The sequence below is a fragment of the Spinacia oleracea genome, chromosome 5, assembly GCF_020520425.1.
Source record: "Spinacia oleracea cultivar Varoflay chromosome 5, BTI_SOV_V1, whole genome shotgun sequence".
Taxonomy (NCBI): Eukaryota; Viridiplantae; Streptophyta; class Magnoliopsida; order Caryophyllales; family Amaranthaceae; genus Spinacia; species Spinacia oleracea.
Window position 1 is genome coordinate 121463386 of NC_079491.1, and position 20096 is coordinate 121483481.

A 20096-nucleotide genomic window follows, 5' to 3' on the forward strand; every position below is an offset into this window, starting at 1 on the left:
ACTTATCTTGTGGTATAAGAGAAAGATGACTAGGTGTTACACTGTGCATATCTTGTATCACTAAGCTTCTTCTAAACATTTTTTTTTTACTATGTACGTACTTTTGTATGTAAAAAAAACAAAGTCAATGTAATCAATAATGATGAACTGTATGTAAATAATCTAATTATATTTTCCATAACGTACAAAATATAGTATCTTATTCAACGTGCAACGCACGTACCTTCCACTAGTCTATCAGAAACAACATAAATCTCACTCAATCGGACCCGTAGCCATCCTTTTAACGACACTGCCTATGGCCGGGGATTATAATGAAGAAACAATTGATCAATTAATTTTTGTGTTTGTTTAAAGGATAAAAAAGAGATGTATACACTACAACTTGGCATGCATGCCAAAAACAAAACTTGGACTCAAAGGCTTGCTGTCAGAACTAAGCTTTAAGACTCCGTATACTGCATACACAACCAAGTCATAAACTTTCCTTGAAAGCAATATTATCATCTAATTATAATTAACTTTTAATACTACTAATTACTAATTAGAAATCTCTATAAATTGACTCCTATTTCCTTCAACATCTCATCCTCATTTCTCACAACACTTGTAGCTACAAATGGCTTTCGCCGCTTTCTCAAAGCTCCTTTTACTCTCGCTATCAGTCTCATTGTTCGCCTCTAGGTGTGTCTTTGCCGGTAATGATCTTATTCACGACGACCACCATTTCTCGATTGTAGGTTATGGTTCACACGACCTTTCGTCCATAGACCGGCTAATAAGGCTGTTTGAGTCATGGGTTGAGAGACATGGAAAGATTTACCACAACATTGAAGAGAAGTTGCATAGGTTTGAGGTGTTTAGGGACAACTTAGATCACATTGATGAGACTAACAAGAAGGTACAGAATTATTGGTTGGGCCTTAACGAGTTCTCTGACATGACCCATGATGAGTTCAAGAAGAAATATTTGGGCCTTAATGCAGAACTTCCCAAGACAGGTAAGGCCTTGGAATTTAGCTACAAAGATGTCCAGTTTGAGGCCCTGCCCAAATCTGTTGACTGGAGAAAGAAAGGTGCTGTTACTCCTGTCAAAAACCAAGGCAATTGTGGTGGGTATTAATCTATAATACTTCTTTAGTTTTTATTTAGAGATGCAACACTTCTATTTTCACGCTTAATTACTTACTGTACTGTAATGATGTTTGGATATTGATTTATACAGGTAGTTGTTGGGCATTTTCAACAGTGGCTTCAGTAGAAGGAATCAACCAGATCGTGACAGGGAACTTGACTTCACTTTCGGAGCAAGAATTGATCGACTGTGACAACACTTACAACAATGGCTGCAATGGTGGCCTTATGGACTATGCCTTCCAATACATCATGGGCAACAATGGACTTCACAAAGAAGATGACTACCCTTACCTTATGGAGGAAGGCACTTGTGATAACAAGAAGGTATGCTTTTAAGTTCAAAATACAACGGAGTAACATACAAATGACTTAAAGAAAAGACTACAATAACACCGAACATGTCCAAAGTTTTTTGTAGTGGTGTTTTATTCAAATATACAATTATATATAGTCAAATTTGTTAGACAAAGTCACTATCATGTTGATCCAAAATGAGGCCCCTAATATTTGTCCTTGGCCATAATAATATCAAAGTTTGTCAATATTGGTATACTTGCTAATTATACAATACAATTGGACTTTGTTAGTGATTGTTTTTGGTGCTTTGCATGAAAATGATCTCCTAAAATGACCATACATTCATAATGTGGGGTTGATTGGTTGTCAGGATGTTAATGAAGCGATCACCATTGATGGGTACCATGACGTACCAGCCAACGACGATGCAAGCCTCGTCAAAGCACTGGCCCATCAGCCTGTAAGCGTTGCTATTGAGGCCTCTAGCAGAGACTTCCAGTTCTACAGCGGGGTAAGTAAACCATCAAATCAAATCAAACTAAATCAAACCAAATATCATTGGTTGACCTTGACCCTAATATTTTTGTTGACTTACAGGGTGTTTTTGATGGACACTGTGGGACTGCATTGGATCATGGAGTTGCAGCAGTCGGATACGGATCAACCAAGGGGTCAGATTACATTATAGTGAAGAACTCATGGGGAAGCAAATGGGGAGAGAAGGGATTCATCAGGATGAAGAGGAATACTGGCAAACCAGAAGGAATGTGTGGTATCAACAAGATGGCTTCTTACCCTACTAAGAACAAGTGATCCAATTCCATTATTAATCAGCAGATCATTTTCGATCTGTTTTAGTTTTCCTGCAAAATACAGGGATTTCTTTTATGATTCAATTTGACACTGTAATTTCTCTGTAATTCAAGCAGTTCTCAATAAAAAAAAATCTAGCATTTACATTACGGTGTAGCATTCTAGGCCCCGTTCTTTTCTCCTTAAACATAAGTTTTTTTTTTTTTTTGACGGGCAGTTCTCAAGTAAGGGACAATGAATTCAAAAATGATGCCCCGATGGAAAAACTATGCAACTCTAACCTGAAATCAGACACTTAAGCAGGAAGTACATTAGCTTCGTTGTTCTCATTGGGTGTAGTCTCTCCCTCGTTCTCTTCCAACGACCTTCCTTTCGTCTCTGGGGTAAAGAAATAAGTCACAACAGCTCCAACAAGGGAAATCACACCCAAAATGATCAAAGAACCAGTCATTCCAATTGCTTTCTTGTAACCATCCTCTTTCTTATCATGAGTCCCCCACAAAAACGCGATTGACCCAATAATGGCCCCTAACTTACCAACAGCTCCCGAGATCCCATGGCATGTTGCCCTAAACCTTGCAGGAAAAAGCTCAGCAGGAACTGTGAAAGTGGTGGTATTTGGGCCGAAATTGGAGAAGAAGAATGTACACCCGTAAAGGACCATGAACCCTATTTTTAGTTTCTTACGATTCAAGTAATCATAAGGCACTCCTATGGCGAATAAAGAAGCAGCCATGAGAACAAAACCCACCATTTGGATTTTCCTTCTTCCCATACGATCAATAAAAATGACAGTAAACCAGTATCCAGGGATTGTCGAGCATACAGCCATGATTGCCTGGAGTCTGGCTACTTGGTAAGCATGTTGAAATGCATTCACCTTTATTTCAGAATTAGACGGAAGAAAAGACTTGTATATGTGAGACTGAAAGAGATTGCTGCTGTAGAAGACAACATCGACTAGGAACCAAGTTGCAGCACAGGAGAAGAGGTGTTGGCCATGGCGGTGGAGGAATTGTTTCGAGAAAAGAGGGTAAGTAGAGGGAGGTGGTGCCGGAGGCGTTGACAAAGCATCATCCAATACTTGGTTCATGTTAACATCCATGACCTTCCCCATATCTTTTGCTGCTTGTACCACATTGTGCTCCACCAAAGCTGTGTACCTAATTTATAATTAACTTTTTCAATTAACAAGTGAAGTCTTTTATCTCCAGATTTGAAAGATTTAAACAAGTCCTTAGAAGATTAATATCAGATTAGAAAGATTTGGACGAATACTAAAAAGATTCAGACCAGAACAGAAAGATTTAGACGAGTCCTTAGAAGATGCAGACCAGATTAGAAAGATTTAGACGAGTCCTTTGAAAAATCAGACCATTATCACTTATCCTACATGAATTAATTTGATACTATAAATGGAATTGGGGGTGGATACCTGGCAGTTTCAGGCATCTTCATACGCCAATAGAAAGTGATGGCAGCGGGGACAGCCCCAAGCATAAGTATGATCCGCCACGCCAAATCAGCTGCCATGATATGCCTTTTATGATCTTTGGAGGCTTTAGTAGCCCGGTCAAAGATAGCACAGACAGTCAAAGTTACCATAGAGCTAAACAATATCCCAAGCCCCTGCATGGAGAAGACGGCGGCAATAAATGCCCCACGAGTGCGCTTATTAGCAAACTCAGACATGATTGTGGCCGACAAAGGATAGTCCCCACCAATGCCAACACCAAGGAGGAACCTAAAGAAGGCCAAGCTAAGGAGGACACACGTCCTAGAAGTACAAATAGAGAAACCACACCCAAATGAGGAAAACACCATGAGGGCTAGGGCCAAGCCATAGACCTTTCTACGGCCCACCCGATCCCCAAGGAAGCCAAAGACAACCTGACCAAGGGCAGTTCCAATAAGGGCAACAGCAACCATTGCTGAGATAACAACTGCTGGGAATTCAGTACTCGGGTTATGGTCGGAGTAGTAGACGTGGCCGAGGAGGATGGTAACTGGAGGAATGCAGAACAGGTCATAAGCGTCGGAGAAGAGGCCCATCCCAGCTATTATTATGGCTTTAAAGTGGTAATATTGTGTTTTTGCTGTGTCTAGAGCTGATAGCACTTTTAGCCCCATTTTTGCTTATTTTTAGCAAGAAAAAATACCCAGAGGTTTTCAAGTTAGGAAACAAGTGTTTGCTCAATTATGGAGCATTTATAATCAACATTTTATTCGGTATAAACTAATAATAATACTCCGTAATAAACAAAGATAATCAAGCTTTTTCAAAAAGAGTAGACTTTGACTTGTTGGCAAATGCAGTCCAAGAATCGAATTTCACTCTCATAACTTGGCTCCACTAAACATCCTACTCACTACTGACAACCAAAATTTTCAACTTACTATTATAGTCTTTGTTTGTTTGCATGTTATATGTGCGCGCTCTCGCTCTCACTGTTCCTAGCCCTATCTCTATCCCTATCCCTACTGGAACTGGCGGAATGACGGTTTCACTATGACTTCTAAAGGATTTTCTTCTAACGTGATATCGTATCAAAAGTGTTATCGAGTTTTGCTCTTATATTTTTTTTAAAAAAAGCTGCAATAAAAATCTAGTAGCATAGAGACTTATGATAACTTTTAACGTATCAAAATAGGTTATATACGGAGGAGTTGAAACGTGCTTTAATTTCGGTATTCAGTAGAAGTATTTTCAGAGTTTCAGGTCACTCCATGAGCTCATTTCTGATCAGGTAATTCGAGCTGCTGTGGCTAAAGGCTAAAGCCACAAAAGAAAGGCAGCCTCCACTGTCTCGTAAGTGCACGTTGAAACCAGTGTACATGTGACACAACAACACTCACCCCTCCACGCACACTCATGTCTGCACTTGCGGGCGGCAGTCTGGGATCACCCTTTTCCCTTCCTTTTAATTGAACCCTGCATCTCCTGCCCAGCTTTGACATTTTTCCAAAGTTTTGAGAAATTGACTTTCACTACAGTAAGTAACCAAGTACTAGTACTGACATAAAATTACATAACCAAGTCAACTGTCAAACAACCAAACCTATCCTCTCTCTAAATGCAACAAGTTTCAAAAACACGAGTTGCTGTTTGTAATCAATCCTAATATTGTCATTAAATTTTTGTGGCCCTTGCAGTTTTGACTTGCTCTTCTTCCATTACTATTAGTACATCGTACCGAAATTTTAACTGTGCTTTCGTGGAAACTCATAAAATCCAACTTTGAATCCCTAGAAATCAAATCTCATACGATTAACACCAACCTCAGACATCTATTTACCAGTCAATGTTGGGAGATGTAAGTCTTCGGATGCTACTCTTATGAAATGAAAGAGAGCCGTAAACAACTAATCCTAAAGCTAACGTAATGCTACTAATCAAAGGTAGGCTCTATAACATATGTGCTCTTCCCAGGATACATATGGAAAGAGAAAGGCATAGAAAAGTCAACAACATCCCATTCTATAATTCTTTCTGACATCGGAAGGTTTTGATTTATTTTAAGGCAGTTTCCATCCTTTCCATCCTCAATTCCATACACATGCAAGCAAGGGAACAATATGAGAACGAGATTCAATTTCACATTACATCACTAATATTAATCCATAGACCATAGCCAAGAATCAATAGTTAACTTCAGCCAAGGCTCATGACTCATGAGTTGTGTACAATACAATCAAATGTCAAAAACCCCAAGACCAGACCAGACCAGACAGGTCAGCAAGTTTGTCACATCATTGAGAAACTCTACCACCTAGTATCCAGCTAACCTATCGACTAGTTTCCAATGTGCTAATTTGGTAAACTAACAGAACACATACCTTTACATTCTATTTCAGAAGCTACATCACAGAATTGCGGATAAACTTTTTCAGCTACGCAGGATCAAACTGATTACCACATGGGGGTACACCAGGTGCCCTGTATTTCATCACAACACCCTCCAGGATACCATCTGACCTGAAAGTGGGTGAGAATAACCTCGGATCAACAGGACCAGGCAACTGGAATGAGATGGAGAACGGTCCCGGTGGACTTAGTTGGGCCAAGTTTGTGTGGTACACAGTTTTAGGATTCTTTTGAGCTAGTTCCCCCCCTGTTACAACTCCTTGCAGATGAACCTTCCCATCATGTTCTATCTCACAGCTTAACTCACCTGCACACGCAAGCTTTCAATATTAATAATAATACTACTATTTAACCCAGTCAGTCAACACACTTTTTTTCAGTTTTTTTTTAAATTCCTATAGAACAAAAGTAAAACCAATGCACAAAGGAAAACATGTTATATACGCAGCTTCATCATATTCAACAACTTAATGGAGATCGCCAATTAATCAACCAGGGAGTTTTGGGTTCTGATTTTCTTGTTGTTAATTAGTCAGGTTCAGGACTTCAGGTCAGTGCAATTCAGACCATACAAAGAACACTTGAGTACCTGACCATGAAGCTGAACCAATCGGATCTATTAGCCAGCTCAATGCCTTCTCAAAAAAGGAAGCCAGCTTTATAAGAATCTATAGAGGAAAAGAGAAACTTACATTGGTCCTTCCTAACACCAGGAAGTGCAACTCGAAACAAGTAAGCTGAATCACTTATTCCAATGTCAACATGGCCAATAGCAGGTCCAGCTGTTCCTTCTCGAGCTGTTCCAGTAAGAACAACCGGGGTTGGGTTTTCAAGCGTAGATTTCTCTCCCATATCAACTTCGACAACTTTGGTACTTACAAAATTGAACTAGAATTCTACCTGCTGTGAAATGTATTAGAAAATCACCAAACCCAAATTAAACTTTACCATCGATAACTAGCCAGTTAACTGCACTTGGAATAGAAAATTTTGTGACTGAAAGAACACAACTGAAAACATCTTTCACACGTAAAGCAAGGATCGTAAAACCACATGGGCATAACAACAGTAAAAATTAAACCACAACTTTAAAAATTTAAAGCATGATTTATAAATCTAATGCCTGACTCCAAGAAGATAAGCATGTGAAAGATGTTGCATCGTGATCCCACCAATTGTCTCCCTTTCTCTCTCTGGCAGGAAGTTGTCAAGGCACTATGTGTTCTGGGACAAAAAGATACCTAACACAAACACATATTTCATCCGCGGACTATCCCTGATGTTTTCAGGGTCATTTGCCATTGTGATTAACACACAAGGCTATTTAGTAAAATCACCCAGAAAAAAAATAGTTGAGTGATTTTAGTCACTAGTAAATACCACAAATCCAAAACTAACCCTGCCTGCAGACGCAAAAGTGAACCAAAATCCCAATATCTTACAAAAATCAGGAAGCGAAAAGCTGAGATAAGAATAACAGTCTAGTACTCTCGTGCGTGAGTCCTGCCAAAGCGAGAGCTAAGCGGCAGTAATAAACAGTCAACCTTATCAACCATAGCTCACACGATGGTCAATTATCAGGGTAAGCAAGGTTGTACCAGCAGCTGACACATGAAGGGATTTACAAGCCCCCTCTGAAACTGTGGAATTCAAGGTAGTAAATCAAAGCAATAGATCATTCATAAGTCCATTCTCATCATAAATTGAGTTACCTTCCACTCTAGAATACGAATACCAGAGAGGCAAAAAGGTCTCAACTTGAATACCTCTCTGAGAGATTATGAGCAGTTCAGTAGAATCAATGCTCAGTGATGAACATATGTCCTAGACTAGTTGTTGAGGAAGAATTCAGCCACGATTACTTTACTACAAAGAAATTCAGAGTTTATAGCATAAAAAGTCTGTAAAGAGAGAATATCAACTTCACATATCTGTGAACTCAAAATACCCATAACCTAACATCCGGACTTATTCTTTAAAAAAAGTTGATCATATATGATGAAGAAATGACTGATTAGTACTTAAATCACCAAATTACCAACACTACAACAACCAGTTGTCAACTACAGACCTACAGTGCACAAACATCTCAGCTATTAGCTCCAATTATATTGAAAGCTTATGACTAGACAAAATCTTACAGTCAATTTAGCCACCCATTTGTGAAAACATTACATGCCTAGCTTAGCCTTTCATCGGGAAAGAGGAGAAACGAAAAAAGACAAAAGTTCATATAGCATAACCAAGCAAAACAAGTTTTTTCCACCACATATGAAAGTACTTAGTTTGTTCAGATATGTGTGATCTATAAAGAGCCAAGTTAAGGCTTTTTCTACGAGTATATGAGCCAACTACTTCCGTTCAAGCTAACTAAACCTACTTAGCTTGGAAGCCGCTGTAATGAGGAGAAATTGTGTGTATAGAGTAGCTTCCGCAGTGAAAGCCCAGCTTCACCACACTTCTTAAAATCTTAATCATGGGATAAATCTGAGTAATAATAAGGAACGTCCTTATAGATAAAGACAGGATGCAATACAATAAACCAAATGAAGCCACTTCGTTACGAGCAACAACAAAAAAAAATCTGAAGATACCAAGTTTTGTATCTACCACTACTGTCTAAGAGGTTGAAGCCTCAAATTCAGGTCTAGCGGGAAAAATAAAGGTAACACAGAGCAATATAGAACTATATATAAAGATGAAGGGTTTCCATAGGAAAATGATAACAAAATAATCTCAGCAAGGACTGAATTATGCACCCCCTTCACTAACATATCCCCCCCAACCCATCATTATCATTATCATTACCCCATTGCCTCAAAGAGGCTCCCGCAAGAAGCGGGGTAAGGGGGGGTCGGGTGTACGCAACCTTACCCCTGCAATTGCAGAGAGGTTGTTTCCAAATTCCAATTGACCCAAAAGCGATAACGGGACGACAACGGGACGACCATCTCCTACTTCATGGAAAGGAAGCGAACAAAGAGTAAAAACACAGTTGATCAATTTCCTTCAGTTGGCTAGAGGCAAGAGTGCGACAGTGGTAGAATACATTATCAAGAGCCAAACGACATCATATTATATGGTTGAAAAGATTTTAAACTGAAAGGAAGGCAAGCCACAGGAATTATCCAGTTGGTTAGCCAATGGGTGAAAATGTTGGCACTAGGCACAAGCCCAATGACTACCAATGGCAACTGCTAATCCAATTTATCACAACTAGATGGAGATATAAATGATATGAAATCTCAAAGGCAATCAAGAGATAAAGGGGGGATTTGGAAGCCTTAAATTGGGAAGGGGGAACAAAGCAACGAGGTTGGAAGTTTTGAAGCAAGGAGATTGACAGCTATACAAACCTGACACAACCATCTTGTACAAAGAGGATAAAGGTTTTGCCACCCGACTATACCTTGCATTTGGCTACAGTGATACGTTGATACACATCTAAAGCCAAGTACTCCCTCCATATTTATTTAAGGGATACACTTGCCTTTTCCGGCCGTATTTATTTAAGAGATACACTTGCCATATTTAGTAAGTTATCAACCCCACCATCTAATTAAATAATACATCTAATTTACCCTATGACCCACCATCCTATTAAACAAATAATTTCAGAAACCCACCCCACCTTTCACCCCCCAAAATGACATGGTCCCCACTTGTTTACTTATTAAAATATCTATGATCTATCCAACCCCACTTGTTTTATTATTTTATTTCATTCAATTCTTTTTCTTAATACCCGTATCCGGCCAAGTGTATCCCTTAAATAAATACGGAGGGAGTAATACTTATCAACAATTAGTTCATTACTTGTCTTTGTAATAAATTCTGGAAACATCGGAAACTTGCTTCCATCTGTTGAAGTTCCTAAAAAGTCCCAAAATAATATGCAATATTTAATTTGGGGCTTATTTTTAACAATACGAGTTAAAAACCATAATGATCTTTCAAAACTATATACTTCATATCTCCACCACATTGATGAAATCTTTCTTTGGAATTCTTCGTGAAAGAATCATTAAATGTAGGCAAATTTGCTAAAAACAACCTTTTATAACACATTTTTTGCGAGAAACAACCTTTTAAAAAAACAATTGCGAAAAAGGACCTTAAACTAAAAAAAACTTGCGAGAGACAACCTTTTTGTCTTTTCCGGCGTTGACTACTCATTTCCGGCATTGACTTCGCCGCTTTTCCTAACCTTACCCTTTTCCCCTTAAAACCAAAAGGCAAATTTGCCAAAAACAACCTTTTATAACCAATTTTTTGCGAGAAACAACCTTTTAATTTATTTTTTTTGAGAAAAAAGACCTTAAACTAAAAAAAACTTGCGAGAGACAACCATTTTGGATTTTCTGGCGTTGACCACTAATTTCCGTCCTTGATGTTTACCACTAATTTCCGGAATTAAGGTTTTCCACGTTACTCTACTACAAACATCAAGAATATTGTTTATTTGATTGGAAAAGGGTGGCGAAATTAGGTATTTTTTTTCTCATATGCGGAGGTTATATGTAAAATGCGAATAAATGTATTTTTGTGTTGCAGCGAGACAATTAACTTGAGAATTATCTTTACCATATGCATAAAGTTTTTAAAGGTAAGGGTTTCGAAATAAGGAGATATCTAAGTATACTATTAATCAATTGTAATTCATTTATTTTAGGTTTTAATCAACTACTTTAATTTTATATGAGAGAATATGGAGGGAAATGAGTGTAAATAAGAAAAAACGAAAACATGTGACATGCACATGGCAAGTCAAGGCCGAAAATTAGTGGTCAACGCCAGAAAACCCAAAATGGTTGTCTCTCGCAAGTTTTTTTTAGTTTAAGGTTCTTTTTCGCAATTTTTTTTTAAAAGGTTGTTTCTCGCAAAAAAAGTAGTTATAAAAGGTTGTTTTTGGCAAATTTGCCTTTTTGGTTTTAAGAGGAAAAGGGTGAGGTTAGCAAAACCGGCGAATTCAATGCCGGAATGAGTAGTCAACGCCGGAAAAGACATAAAAGGTTGTCTCTCGCAAGTTTTTTTAGTTTAAGGTCTTTTTTTGCAAGTTTTTTTTTAAAAGGTTGTTTCTCGCAAAAAAATGGGTTATAAAAGGTTGTTTTTAGCAAAATTGCCTTAAATGTAATGTGGAAAACTTCAGATTCGAACTAACTACTCCCTCCGTCCCGGAATACTTGACCTGTTTTCCTTATCGGGCCGTCCCTTAATACTTGACCTGTTTCTAAAAATGGAAATATTCTAACAATATTATATTATTTCTCACTCCACCCCTATTAACCCACCTACCCCCTACTCCATACAAAAAGTAATTAAAAATTCAACCCCTACTCTCCCCCAACCCCACCCCTTTACTCATTTCCCACTAACTACATTAAAATAATACCCCACTATCAACTACTACCTATTAAATTGAATAAGTCAATTCAAGTCCCTTAAATTATGTGCCGGTCAAACCGGGTCGAGTATTCCAGGACGGAGGGAGTATATCTAGAAATTGTCTTATTATTTACGGGCGGAGAAGTGAGTACGTATTAACTTGAGAGTTCACACAAAACTTTCTATAAAGCTTAGATCTTCCTAACAAAAACTAGTGAATGTCTCCTCTCACTAGATTTACATCCCTGAGCTACAAATCCATAAACCATCAAAAACTAACTACGTTTGACTTCTATAAAGGAGGCCGGTGACTTCATTAATCTAGGTGTGTCTCAACTATTATCTAGGTCGTGTGCAATTGTGAAAATGTTGGATCCTCAATACATAATTCAAGGGCTACAACTTATTTATACATAAAAAAATGAATTATTAAAAGATAGTAATCAATTAAAGTCATAAAAGACAACAAATTGTTGCGATTTAATACGATAAAAAAATAATGTTGCAACAATAATATAATTAGAATATAATTAGAATAAACTTATCTCAATATCGTGATGAACGAGGTGAACGATTTAGAACGATTGTCGTGCCGTGGCTGAACCACTGCTCTAAAAGACAATTCCGCGTTACCCGGTGCAGTAGAACACTTGCGGTTGTCCCCAAGGGTTAACACGAAATCAAGACTTATGTGCACTCACAAGACTCAATTGGAGATCAGAATATTTTCCCAAAAACGGAAGAGATTTTAGAGAGAGGAGATGAACGTTTTTGTGTGTTTTTGAGATACTCTGTAATTGATCAAGTCTTGATTATATATTTATATAATCAAGAGGATGGGAAATTCAATAGTCAAAAGGAGATAATAAAGGAGAAATTAACTCCCTACGGTTACGGAATAAATGGTGTAACGACCATAAGATTCCCAATAACATTGATTGAACAAAACAAATGGGTGGGCCCACGACCCACCCACGCATGACCCAAGGCCCAAGTCCGACCCGGTCAACGTGTGTGTGTGAGTGTGTCCACCAAGACCTCTTTTCCACTTTCTCAAACAAATTGTATTACTAACCCCCACTATATTAAGTAAGGAAATGCTTGGGATTCTTTTCATGTGGGATAAAAAGACTACTCTCTTTTTTCACTCTCATTTGTGGGCTTCTTGAACATATAGAACTTCCAACAATCCCCCACAGGTTAGAATATGTGAAAAGAAAGAAATTGTTTTTGGGCAAAACAAACGATTGAATAAGTGTCAATGTCTTGCGACTTGAATTAACGCTTAGTGAACTTAAAAGGATGTTGAAAACTCATCACTCAAAGCACACAATTGAACATGTATAATATTATGAATCTACGCCAATAAAAGTGACGCATTATACTGGCCATACGTCCGAAACCTAGATGCTCGTAGGTGCTCTAGAGAATAGCGCATATCACAATTTCTTTAGGAAGCGGCCACAATTTCACACCTAAGTGGATGCTCATTTTTTGTGGTGTGATGTAGCTCACACTTGATGGGATTCACCTACGTAGGTGCGGAAGTGTGGCCGCTTCCTATGAGAATTGTGATATGGGCTATTCTCTAGAGCACCTATGAGCATCCAGGTTACGGATGTATGCCCAGTATAATGCGTCACTTTTATAGGCAGAGATTCAGAATATCATACATGTTCAATTGTGTGTTGTGAGTAACGGGTTTCTAGCTTCCTATTGAGTTCAAGACGAATGTCACTTGATATGAAAGAGATCCTAGCTTAAATGTCACTAAGTGTTAATTCAAGTCGCGAAACATTGACACCTATTCAATTGTTTGTTTTGCCCAAAATTCAAATTCCTTCTTTCTTTCTTTTTCCATCTTCGAACCTATGGGGGATTGTTGGAAATTCTTGTTGGAAATGCAAAATAAAAGAGTGAAAGTGAAAGGGGAAATGTCTCACATTGATAAAATACCAACTTCTTCATTTCTTTATATATGGGGTTTTAAGCGCGCTTTTTTAAGCACTGGTAGGCCCACAACCCACCCCATGCCTGAGCTCGACTCGGCCCAACACACTTGTGTAATTAAGCGTTTTTCCCTAAAGCTTCGAGCTTCAGGGCTTCAGCGCGCTTTTGGCGCTTCATTTATATTTTTTAATTTTTTTTATTACTTTACGTTGAAAGCTTTTTTATATGTTGTTATTGTGTTTTGGACCACTCCCTATTAATCCTTAACAATAGAAAGTAGACCAAAAGTCCAAAAAAAAAGGGAAAAGATGAAGACAACAGTCACAGCAGCCGACCCTAACTTCTGGATAAACACTATGTTATATGCTTTATTTTTGTGGTTATTTTAAAAAGATATATATGCATAATAGTAAAAAACCTTTAATTCTTAAAAGGTGTGTTTCACTTCGATGAAGCACGCGCCTTACGCTTGCGCCTTGCGCTTAAGCTTTAGGACTCATATCGCTATAGTGCGCTTTGCGCTTTTTTATACACTGGGGCCTACATATTCTTTGTTTTTAATCACCCATTATGATTGTCATTGTTACGGAGAATCTTATGTGTTACAGTATTGAGCATTAATCTCTCCTTATAACTCCCCTCTTTTGACTATTGAAATTCCCATCTTCTTGATTATATATTTATATAATCAAGACTTGACCAATACATAACATAACATTCTCCCTGAAATGCAAACACATTCATCTTCCCTCTAAAATGTCTCTTCTAGTTTTGGGCAAGTATTCTGGTCTCCAATCGAGTCTTGTGAGTGCACACAAGTCTTGATGTCGTGTTAACCCTGGAGGACAACCGCAAGCGTTCTACTGCATCGGGGTAGCGCGAAATTGTCTTTTAGAGCAGTGGTTCGGCCACTGCGCGACAATTGTTCCAAATCGTTCACCTCGTTCATCACGATACTGAGATAAGTTTATTCTAATTATATTTTAATTATATTATTGTTGCAACATTTTCTTTTGTCGTATTAAATCGCAACACAAATATCCAACAACTCGGAGTTCCCCAACGTTGATTAACATACGAATCAAATTGGGGAGGAAAAAATGATGCACAAATTACAAACATAAATGAGAGAATAGTCTGGCAACGGCATTTGGAGTAACAAATCATTAACGGGGGGAAATAAAGGTAATAGTTGAGTACTTTTAAAACAATTAGAACTAGCGCCCTTCAAAAATCAGTAAACCTAACATTCACATGCATAGCCCTAAGCCAACTCGATTGCTTATTATCAAATCTAAAAAAGGAGGCCCCATTTGGGATCCTTGCTCATGCCAATGGTCCAGAACCAGCCCTGTATTTATTCCTCACAAGTTCACAAAATGAACTTATTGGATGACTATATTTCTTAAACAAGTAAGCTTGATGTGCAACTTCACATGACAATGGGTATTGTAACCAAATGAGAAAGAAAAAGACATGGAATCTCGCATAAGATTCTTAACCTAAAACCCACAACAGTGAACATAGGCATTGTGATCTAATGAGAAGAAAGAAAGACACAGAATCTGGCCTATGATTCTTAACCTAAAACCCACCACAGTAGGTCAGTAAACAACCAAATATGAACATAGGCATTATGATGATATAATGAAAGACAAAAAGAACTGAAATTTCACTTGATGATATGACTATCATATCTCTAAACCAAATCATATAAAATATCGAATCATATGTTAAGGATTATTCGAATTTCAAGTAGAATTATGGAGTGGGTTTAGACTAATTAGACATAAAACAACACCAAAACAAAGCCAGCAGAATAGATTTAATAATGTGAACCCCATCGTATCAGAAAAATTTAATCAGTAATCCTAATCAGTTTTATGAGAATCGTATCAAAACAAAGCTAACAAAATACCCAACAGAATATATTTAACAAATTTGAATCAATAAAAATACAAATAAAATCAACGGAAAAATCAATTGCAGATAATTACCGAGAATAGCAGCAGCGGAGAAGGAGAGGTGGTTTGCAGAGGCGGCGCCGACCAGAGATACAACTGCAATTAGAAGATGCTGCTTTTGTTGGAGGGTTTTAAGACGAGGAAGGAGATGCAGCTGCTAGCCTGCTATACTGCGAAATGCGCTTTGGAGTTTGATGTGAGACACGATTCTTTTCTACTTTAAAAAAAATAAAAAATAAAAAATCAATTAGAGATTACACTTTTAGCGACTACCGGTATTATTGGACGCACTCCGTCTTTATTCAAGGAATACACTTGATCGGGCACGAGTATTAAAAAATATAATTGAATTAAATAAAATAACAAAGCAAGTGGAGTTGGGTAGATATTTTAATAAGTAAATAAGTGAAAACATGTCATTTTGGGAGTGGGAGGTGAGGTGGGTTTCTAAAATTATTTGTTTAATAGGATTGTGAGTCATAGGGTAAATAAGATGTATTATTTAATTAGATGGTGGGTTGATAAGTTACTAAAAATGGAAAGTGTATCTCTTAAAAAAATACGGCCGGAAAAGACAAGTGTATCTCTTAAATAAATACGGAGGAAGTATCAATCTATCAATTGTTTATTGTTTCAGTGGTGATTGAGGCAGAATTTGATAGGGCATATCGCATTTCGATACCCTGTACCACCAATTGGAAGGGGGACTGGAACCTATCTACTCAGAACTCGCCCCGAATTCAGATTAACCTTAAGGGTGAACCGGGTAGTAATACCAAAAAATATATTACTCCCTCCATTCCCTTTTGTTGTTCCCCTAAATAATGTTGGGTGTTTTTTAAGAAAATTGGAATATTGGTTTGTATTGGGATATGTGTAATGATTGGTTGTAAGAATAATGATTGTGTGTAAGAGATTGAATAAAGTAAAGAGAGAGAAAGTATTAAATAAATTGGGGAAAAGTAGATATTTATTAAAGTATTGAAATAAATCAGCAAACATTCTCAGGCACATGGGGCTTGGGGACCCATCTGGTCTTACATGGACCAATCAGAAATAAGTTTACAATGACTCACGTTATTTTTGGCTGAAAATTTTGCCCAAACAATTGACTTTCAGAATTCCCTCCAAAAATTTCTCAAATAAAAAAAAAACTTGACTTAAATGTTTCTCTCCAAAATTTTGAGGGGTTGAAAAAGTGAATTCCCTTTATAAATAGGGTCACTTTCCCCACAAAAGACCAAAATCTGACTCAATCCAAGTTCAAATACAAGGGATACACCAAAAATTCTTCCTCAATTCAGCATTAAAGAGCAAAAAAACAGGGAACTTGATGGCTTCAGATCAAGAGGATGACGATTTCCTCGGATTTTCTGATGATGAAGGTGACGGTATTAACTCCGATTCTGACTCGGAGTGTAATACCCCGAAATTTTAAACTCGATTTATTAAAATTAAAAATATTTATTAACTTGATTTCGTTTTAAATAAATTACGAATAATCGAATTTCGTTATTTTAATCGTTTTTACGATTTATTTTAAACGACGAATTTATAAACTGAATTTTTTTTTTCGTTAACGATAATTTATTTATTTTTAAGGAATTATTTTAATTAAACATTTTTATTTTTAGCAATTTCTGAAAATTAATTACAATTTCTGAATTTTTGCCAAATATTGTGAAATTAATAAAAAAAAAAAAGAGAGAAAATTTCTGCTTTATTTCCTTGCTCCCCACGCACAAACCAGGAAGTCAAAAACTTCCTTCCTTCCCATAATTCAGTCCAAATGCAGATACTTGGACCCCAAGCACATTTCCTTGTTCATCACACTTCTCATATACAAATTTAGAAATTAAGATGGAATTTCAACAACAAACCAAAAACAATTTCAATCTCAATCTTTGTTTTTCTGTGATTCAATCCAACCAACCACCAACAACAACCACCTCAACCACCGTGCACCACCATTCTCACCACCACTCCACCACCCCGCATCTCCCGACCACCCAGAACCACCGAACACCACCACCCCACCGCAACTCCCTCCCCTGCTCTCTCCTCCTTTCGCGCCGCCCAGCCAGCCACCAACGGCCCTTTCTCCTCCCCGGAACTCATCGAAAAACCCACTCCCAAACTCCCCTGTTTTCTCGCCTCCTTCGCACTCCCTCCTTGATACGAGTTTAAAAACTCGTTGTATAAACAAGGATAGTTGATTAACAAGCTAGACCTTTAACTCGTTGATCGTGAATGCAAGACAAGACCTATTGACTCACAATCAGTTCTTTGAATAGGAAACGCGTCCAAAACAAAGAAAAAAAGATGAATTATAAACTATAATTCGAAATGTAACAAACAAGTGTTTTAATCATCCAGTTGGTTCTTTATTCCAATCAAGAAGCTGACTATAAATAGCCAAAAATCAACAGCTACAAGAGCTTTAAACGGCTAATTAAGAGCCATTTAAGAGCCTTTAAAACTGGCAGTTACAAGCTCTAAAGCCTCCTAATTCAGTCACTAAATTGGATGTTACAAAGGCTTAAAACTCTCCTTACAAACAGCAATAATCAAAGCTAAGTAATGACTGAATTTAAATTGGGGATTTAAACAAATATCCCTTTATTAAACCGACTTTAACCAAAGCAATTAAAAATAATAAGTGCGTACAATCTGTTTAAACAAGCGGACCAATGTGATTAAACGGACCAGTTTGATTAACGTACCACCTTGATAATAAGGACCATATAACGAGCTCACTCAATCCAAGTCACCATGCACACAAAATGAGCCATTGAACCCAACTCAGTTTTGGTTCCAATTGCTAGCATAAGACTATCACTTTCATCCATAACCGTATCATCCCCTCCCCCTTTAAAAGGAATTGACTATCACTTTCATCCAATAGTCTTTGGAATTCCATGCAAACGAACAATCTCCTTATAATACAAATCAGCCACATTACAAGCATCATCCGTTTTGTGACAAGCAACGAAGTGAGCCATTTTTGAAAATCTATCCACCACGACCATAATAGCATCCTTACCTCTTTGAGTACGAGGCAAAGCCACTATAAAATCCATGGATACATCTTCCCAAGGGCGAACTGGAACCGGCAAAGGTGAGTATAAACCGGGTTTGAAAGAACTCTTGGCAATATGACAAGTCACACATTTATTCACAATGTTCGTTACATCACCTAACATTTTAGGCCAAAAGAAATGTTCTCTTAATATTTCCAAGGTCTTGGCTATGCCAAAGTGACCAGCCAATCCTCCACCATGAGCCTCACGCACTAGTAACTCACGAATTGAATGCTTAGGAATACAAAGGTGATTACCTTTGAAAAGAAACCCATCTTGCAACATGTACTCCCCATAAGCACCAACTGCACATTTCTCGAATGCAACTCCAAAATCACCATCATCATGATAATAATCTTTTAAGGTTTCAAACCCCAACAAACGAACATCAAGTGTAGCAAGCAAAGTGTACCTTCGTGATAATGCATCAGCCACCACATTGCTTTTACCATCTTTGTATTTCGAAGAAAAATGAAAGGATTGCAAGAACTCAACCTATTTAGCATGCCTTGGGCTCAATTTTTGTTGCCCATTAATATACTTCAAAGATTCATGATCAGAATGCAAAACAAAGTGGCTAGAACGCAAATAATGACTCCAATGATCCAAAGCTCTAACAATGGCATAGAACTCTTTATCATAAGTGCAATAATTCAAACGAGCACCCCCTAACTTTTCCGAAAAATAAGATATGGGACGCTTACCTTGGATCAAAACAGCACCAATCCCCACTCCACTAGCATCACACTCGACCTCAAAAGGTTGAGAGAAATCTGGCAGCGCCAAAATAGGAGCAGCACACAAACGCTCTTTAATCACATCAAACGCCTTTTGAGCGTCCTCTCCCCATACAAAAGCACCTTTCTTCAAGCAACTAGTGATAGGACTAGTAATAGTACTGAAATCACGAATGAAACGTCTATAAAATGAAGCAAGACCATGAAATGAACGCACCTCACTTATAGTTTTAGGATTATGCCACGATTTGATAGCCTCGATCTTGGACTGATCCACGGACACTCCATCTTTCGAAACCACATAGCCCAAGAATACAACATTGTCAACAAGGAATGAACACTTCTCTAGCTTCCCATAGAGTCTTTGAGCTCTAAGTGTTTCAAAAACATCCCTCAAATGAATCAGATGCTCCTCTTCGTTCCTACTATACACCAAGATGTCATCAAGATATACCACAACGAATCTGCCCAAAAATGATTTAAGCACTTCGTTCATTAGCCTCATAAACGTACTAGGAGCATTAGTGAGACCAAATGGCATGACGGTCCACTCATACAAACCATGTTTTGTCTTGAAAGCCGTTTTCCACTCATCTCCTTCACGCATCCGAATCTGATGATAACCACTTCGCAAATCAATTTTTGAGAACAACTTCGAACCATGGAGCTCATCTAACATATCATCAAGTCTCGGAATTGGAAAACGATACTTGATGGTAATGTTATTCACAGCCCTACTATCAACACACATTCGCCATGTTCCATCTTTCTTAGGCACAAGCAACACCGGAACAGCACATGGACTCAAGCTTTCTCTAACATAGCCTCGATTCACAAGTTCATCAATTTGCTTTTGTAATTCCTTTGT

The 20096-nt window shown here is 37.8% G+C and overlaps 3 protein-coding genes across 4 annotated transcripts; 1 reads left to right on the forward strand and 2 right to left on the reverse strand.

Moving 5' to 3' along the window:
* Nucleotides 1–578: 578 nt before the first annotated feature.
* On the forward strand, nt 579–2396 carry LOC110795407 (cysteine protease XCP2-like). The gene is made up of 4 exons (XM_022000411.2): nt 579–1112; nt 1226–1461; nt 1805–1945; nt 2032–2396. Exons 1-4 carry the CDS (start codon nt 620–622, stop codon nt 2245–2247), a joined length of 1086 nt encoding a protein of 361 aa, XP_021856103.1. The 5' UTR covers nt 579–619; the 3' UTR covers nt 2248–2396.
* Nucleotides 2397–2507: 111 nt separating this feature from the next.
* LOC110795406 (probable inorganic phosphate transporter 1-9) lies at nt 2508–5678 on the reverse strand. Its single transcript, XM_022000410.2, has 2 exons — nt 3683–5678; nt 2508–3410 (listed from the first exon to the last, which is right to left on the reverse strand). The coding sequence occupies exons 1-2, from the start codon at nt 4375–4377 to the stop codon at nt 2543–2545; spliced, it is 1563 nt and encodes a 520-aa protein (XP_021856102.1). The 5' UTR covers nt 4378–5678; the 3' UTR covers nt 2508–2542.
* Nucleotides 5679–5824: 146 nt separating this feature from the next.
* On the reverse strand, nt 5825–15607 carry LOC110795408 (increased DNA methylation 3). Of its 2 annotated transcripts, none has more exons than XM_022000413.2 (3): nt 15445–15607; nt 6805–7012; nt 5825–6419 (listed from the first exon to the last, which is right to left on the reverse strand). In XM_022000413.2, exons 2-3 carry the CDS (start codon nt 6962–6964, stop codon nt 6139–6141), a joined length of 441 nt encoding a protein of 146 aa, XP_021856105.1. In that variant the 5' UTR covers nt 6965–7012; nt 15445–15607; the 3' UTR covers nt 5825–6138. The 2 variants fall into 2 exon arrangements, with proteins under 2 accessions (XP_021856105.1, XP_021856104.1); XM_022000412.2 differs by having other exon boundaries at nt 6805–7015; nt 15445–15606.
* Nucleotides 15608–20096: the final 4489 nt, after the last annotated feature.

What these genes read in the sequence shown, in the direction of transcription:
- LOC110795408 (XM_022000413.2), bottom strand. Translation starts at nt 6,964, where the DNA reads ATGGGAGAGAAATCTACGCTTGAAAACCCAACCCCGGTTGTTCTTACT. An exon ending in TGGTGTTAGGAAGGACCAAT is followed by an intron (nt 6,420 to 6,804) that starts GTAAGTTTCTCT and finishes TTGCGTGTGCAG; the next exon opens with GTGAGTTAAGCTGTGAGATA.
- LOC110795407 (XM_022000411.2), top strand. Translation starts at nt 620, where the DNA reads ATGGCTTTCGCCGCTTTCTCAAAGCTCCTTTTACTCTCGCTATCAGTC. An exon ending in GCACTTGTGATAACAAGAAG is followed by an intron (nt 1,462 to 1,804) that starts GTATGCTTTTAA and finishes ATTGGTTGTCAG; the next exon opens with GATGTTAATGAAGCGATCAC. An exon ending in ACTTCCAGTTCTACAGCGGG is followed by an intron (nt 1,946 to 2,031) that starts GTAAGTAAACCA and finishes GTTGACTTACAG; the next exon opens with GGTGTTTTTGATGGACACTG.
- LOC110795406 (XM_022000410.2), bottom strand. Translation starts at nt 4,377, where the DNA reads ATGGGGCTAAAAGTGCTATCAGCTCTAGACACAGCAAAAACACAATAT. An exon ending in AAGATGCCTGAAACTGCCAG is followed by an intron (nt 3,411 to 3,682) that starts GTATCCACCCCC and finishes ATTATAAATTAG; the next exon opens with GTACACAGCTTTGGTGGAGC.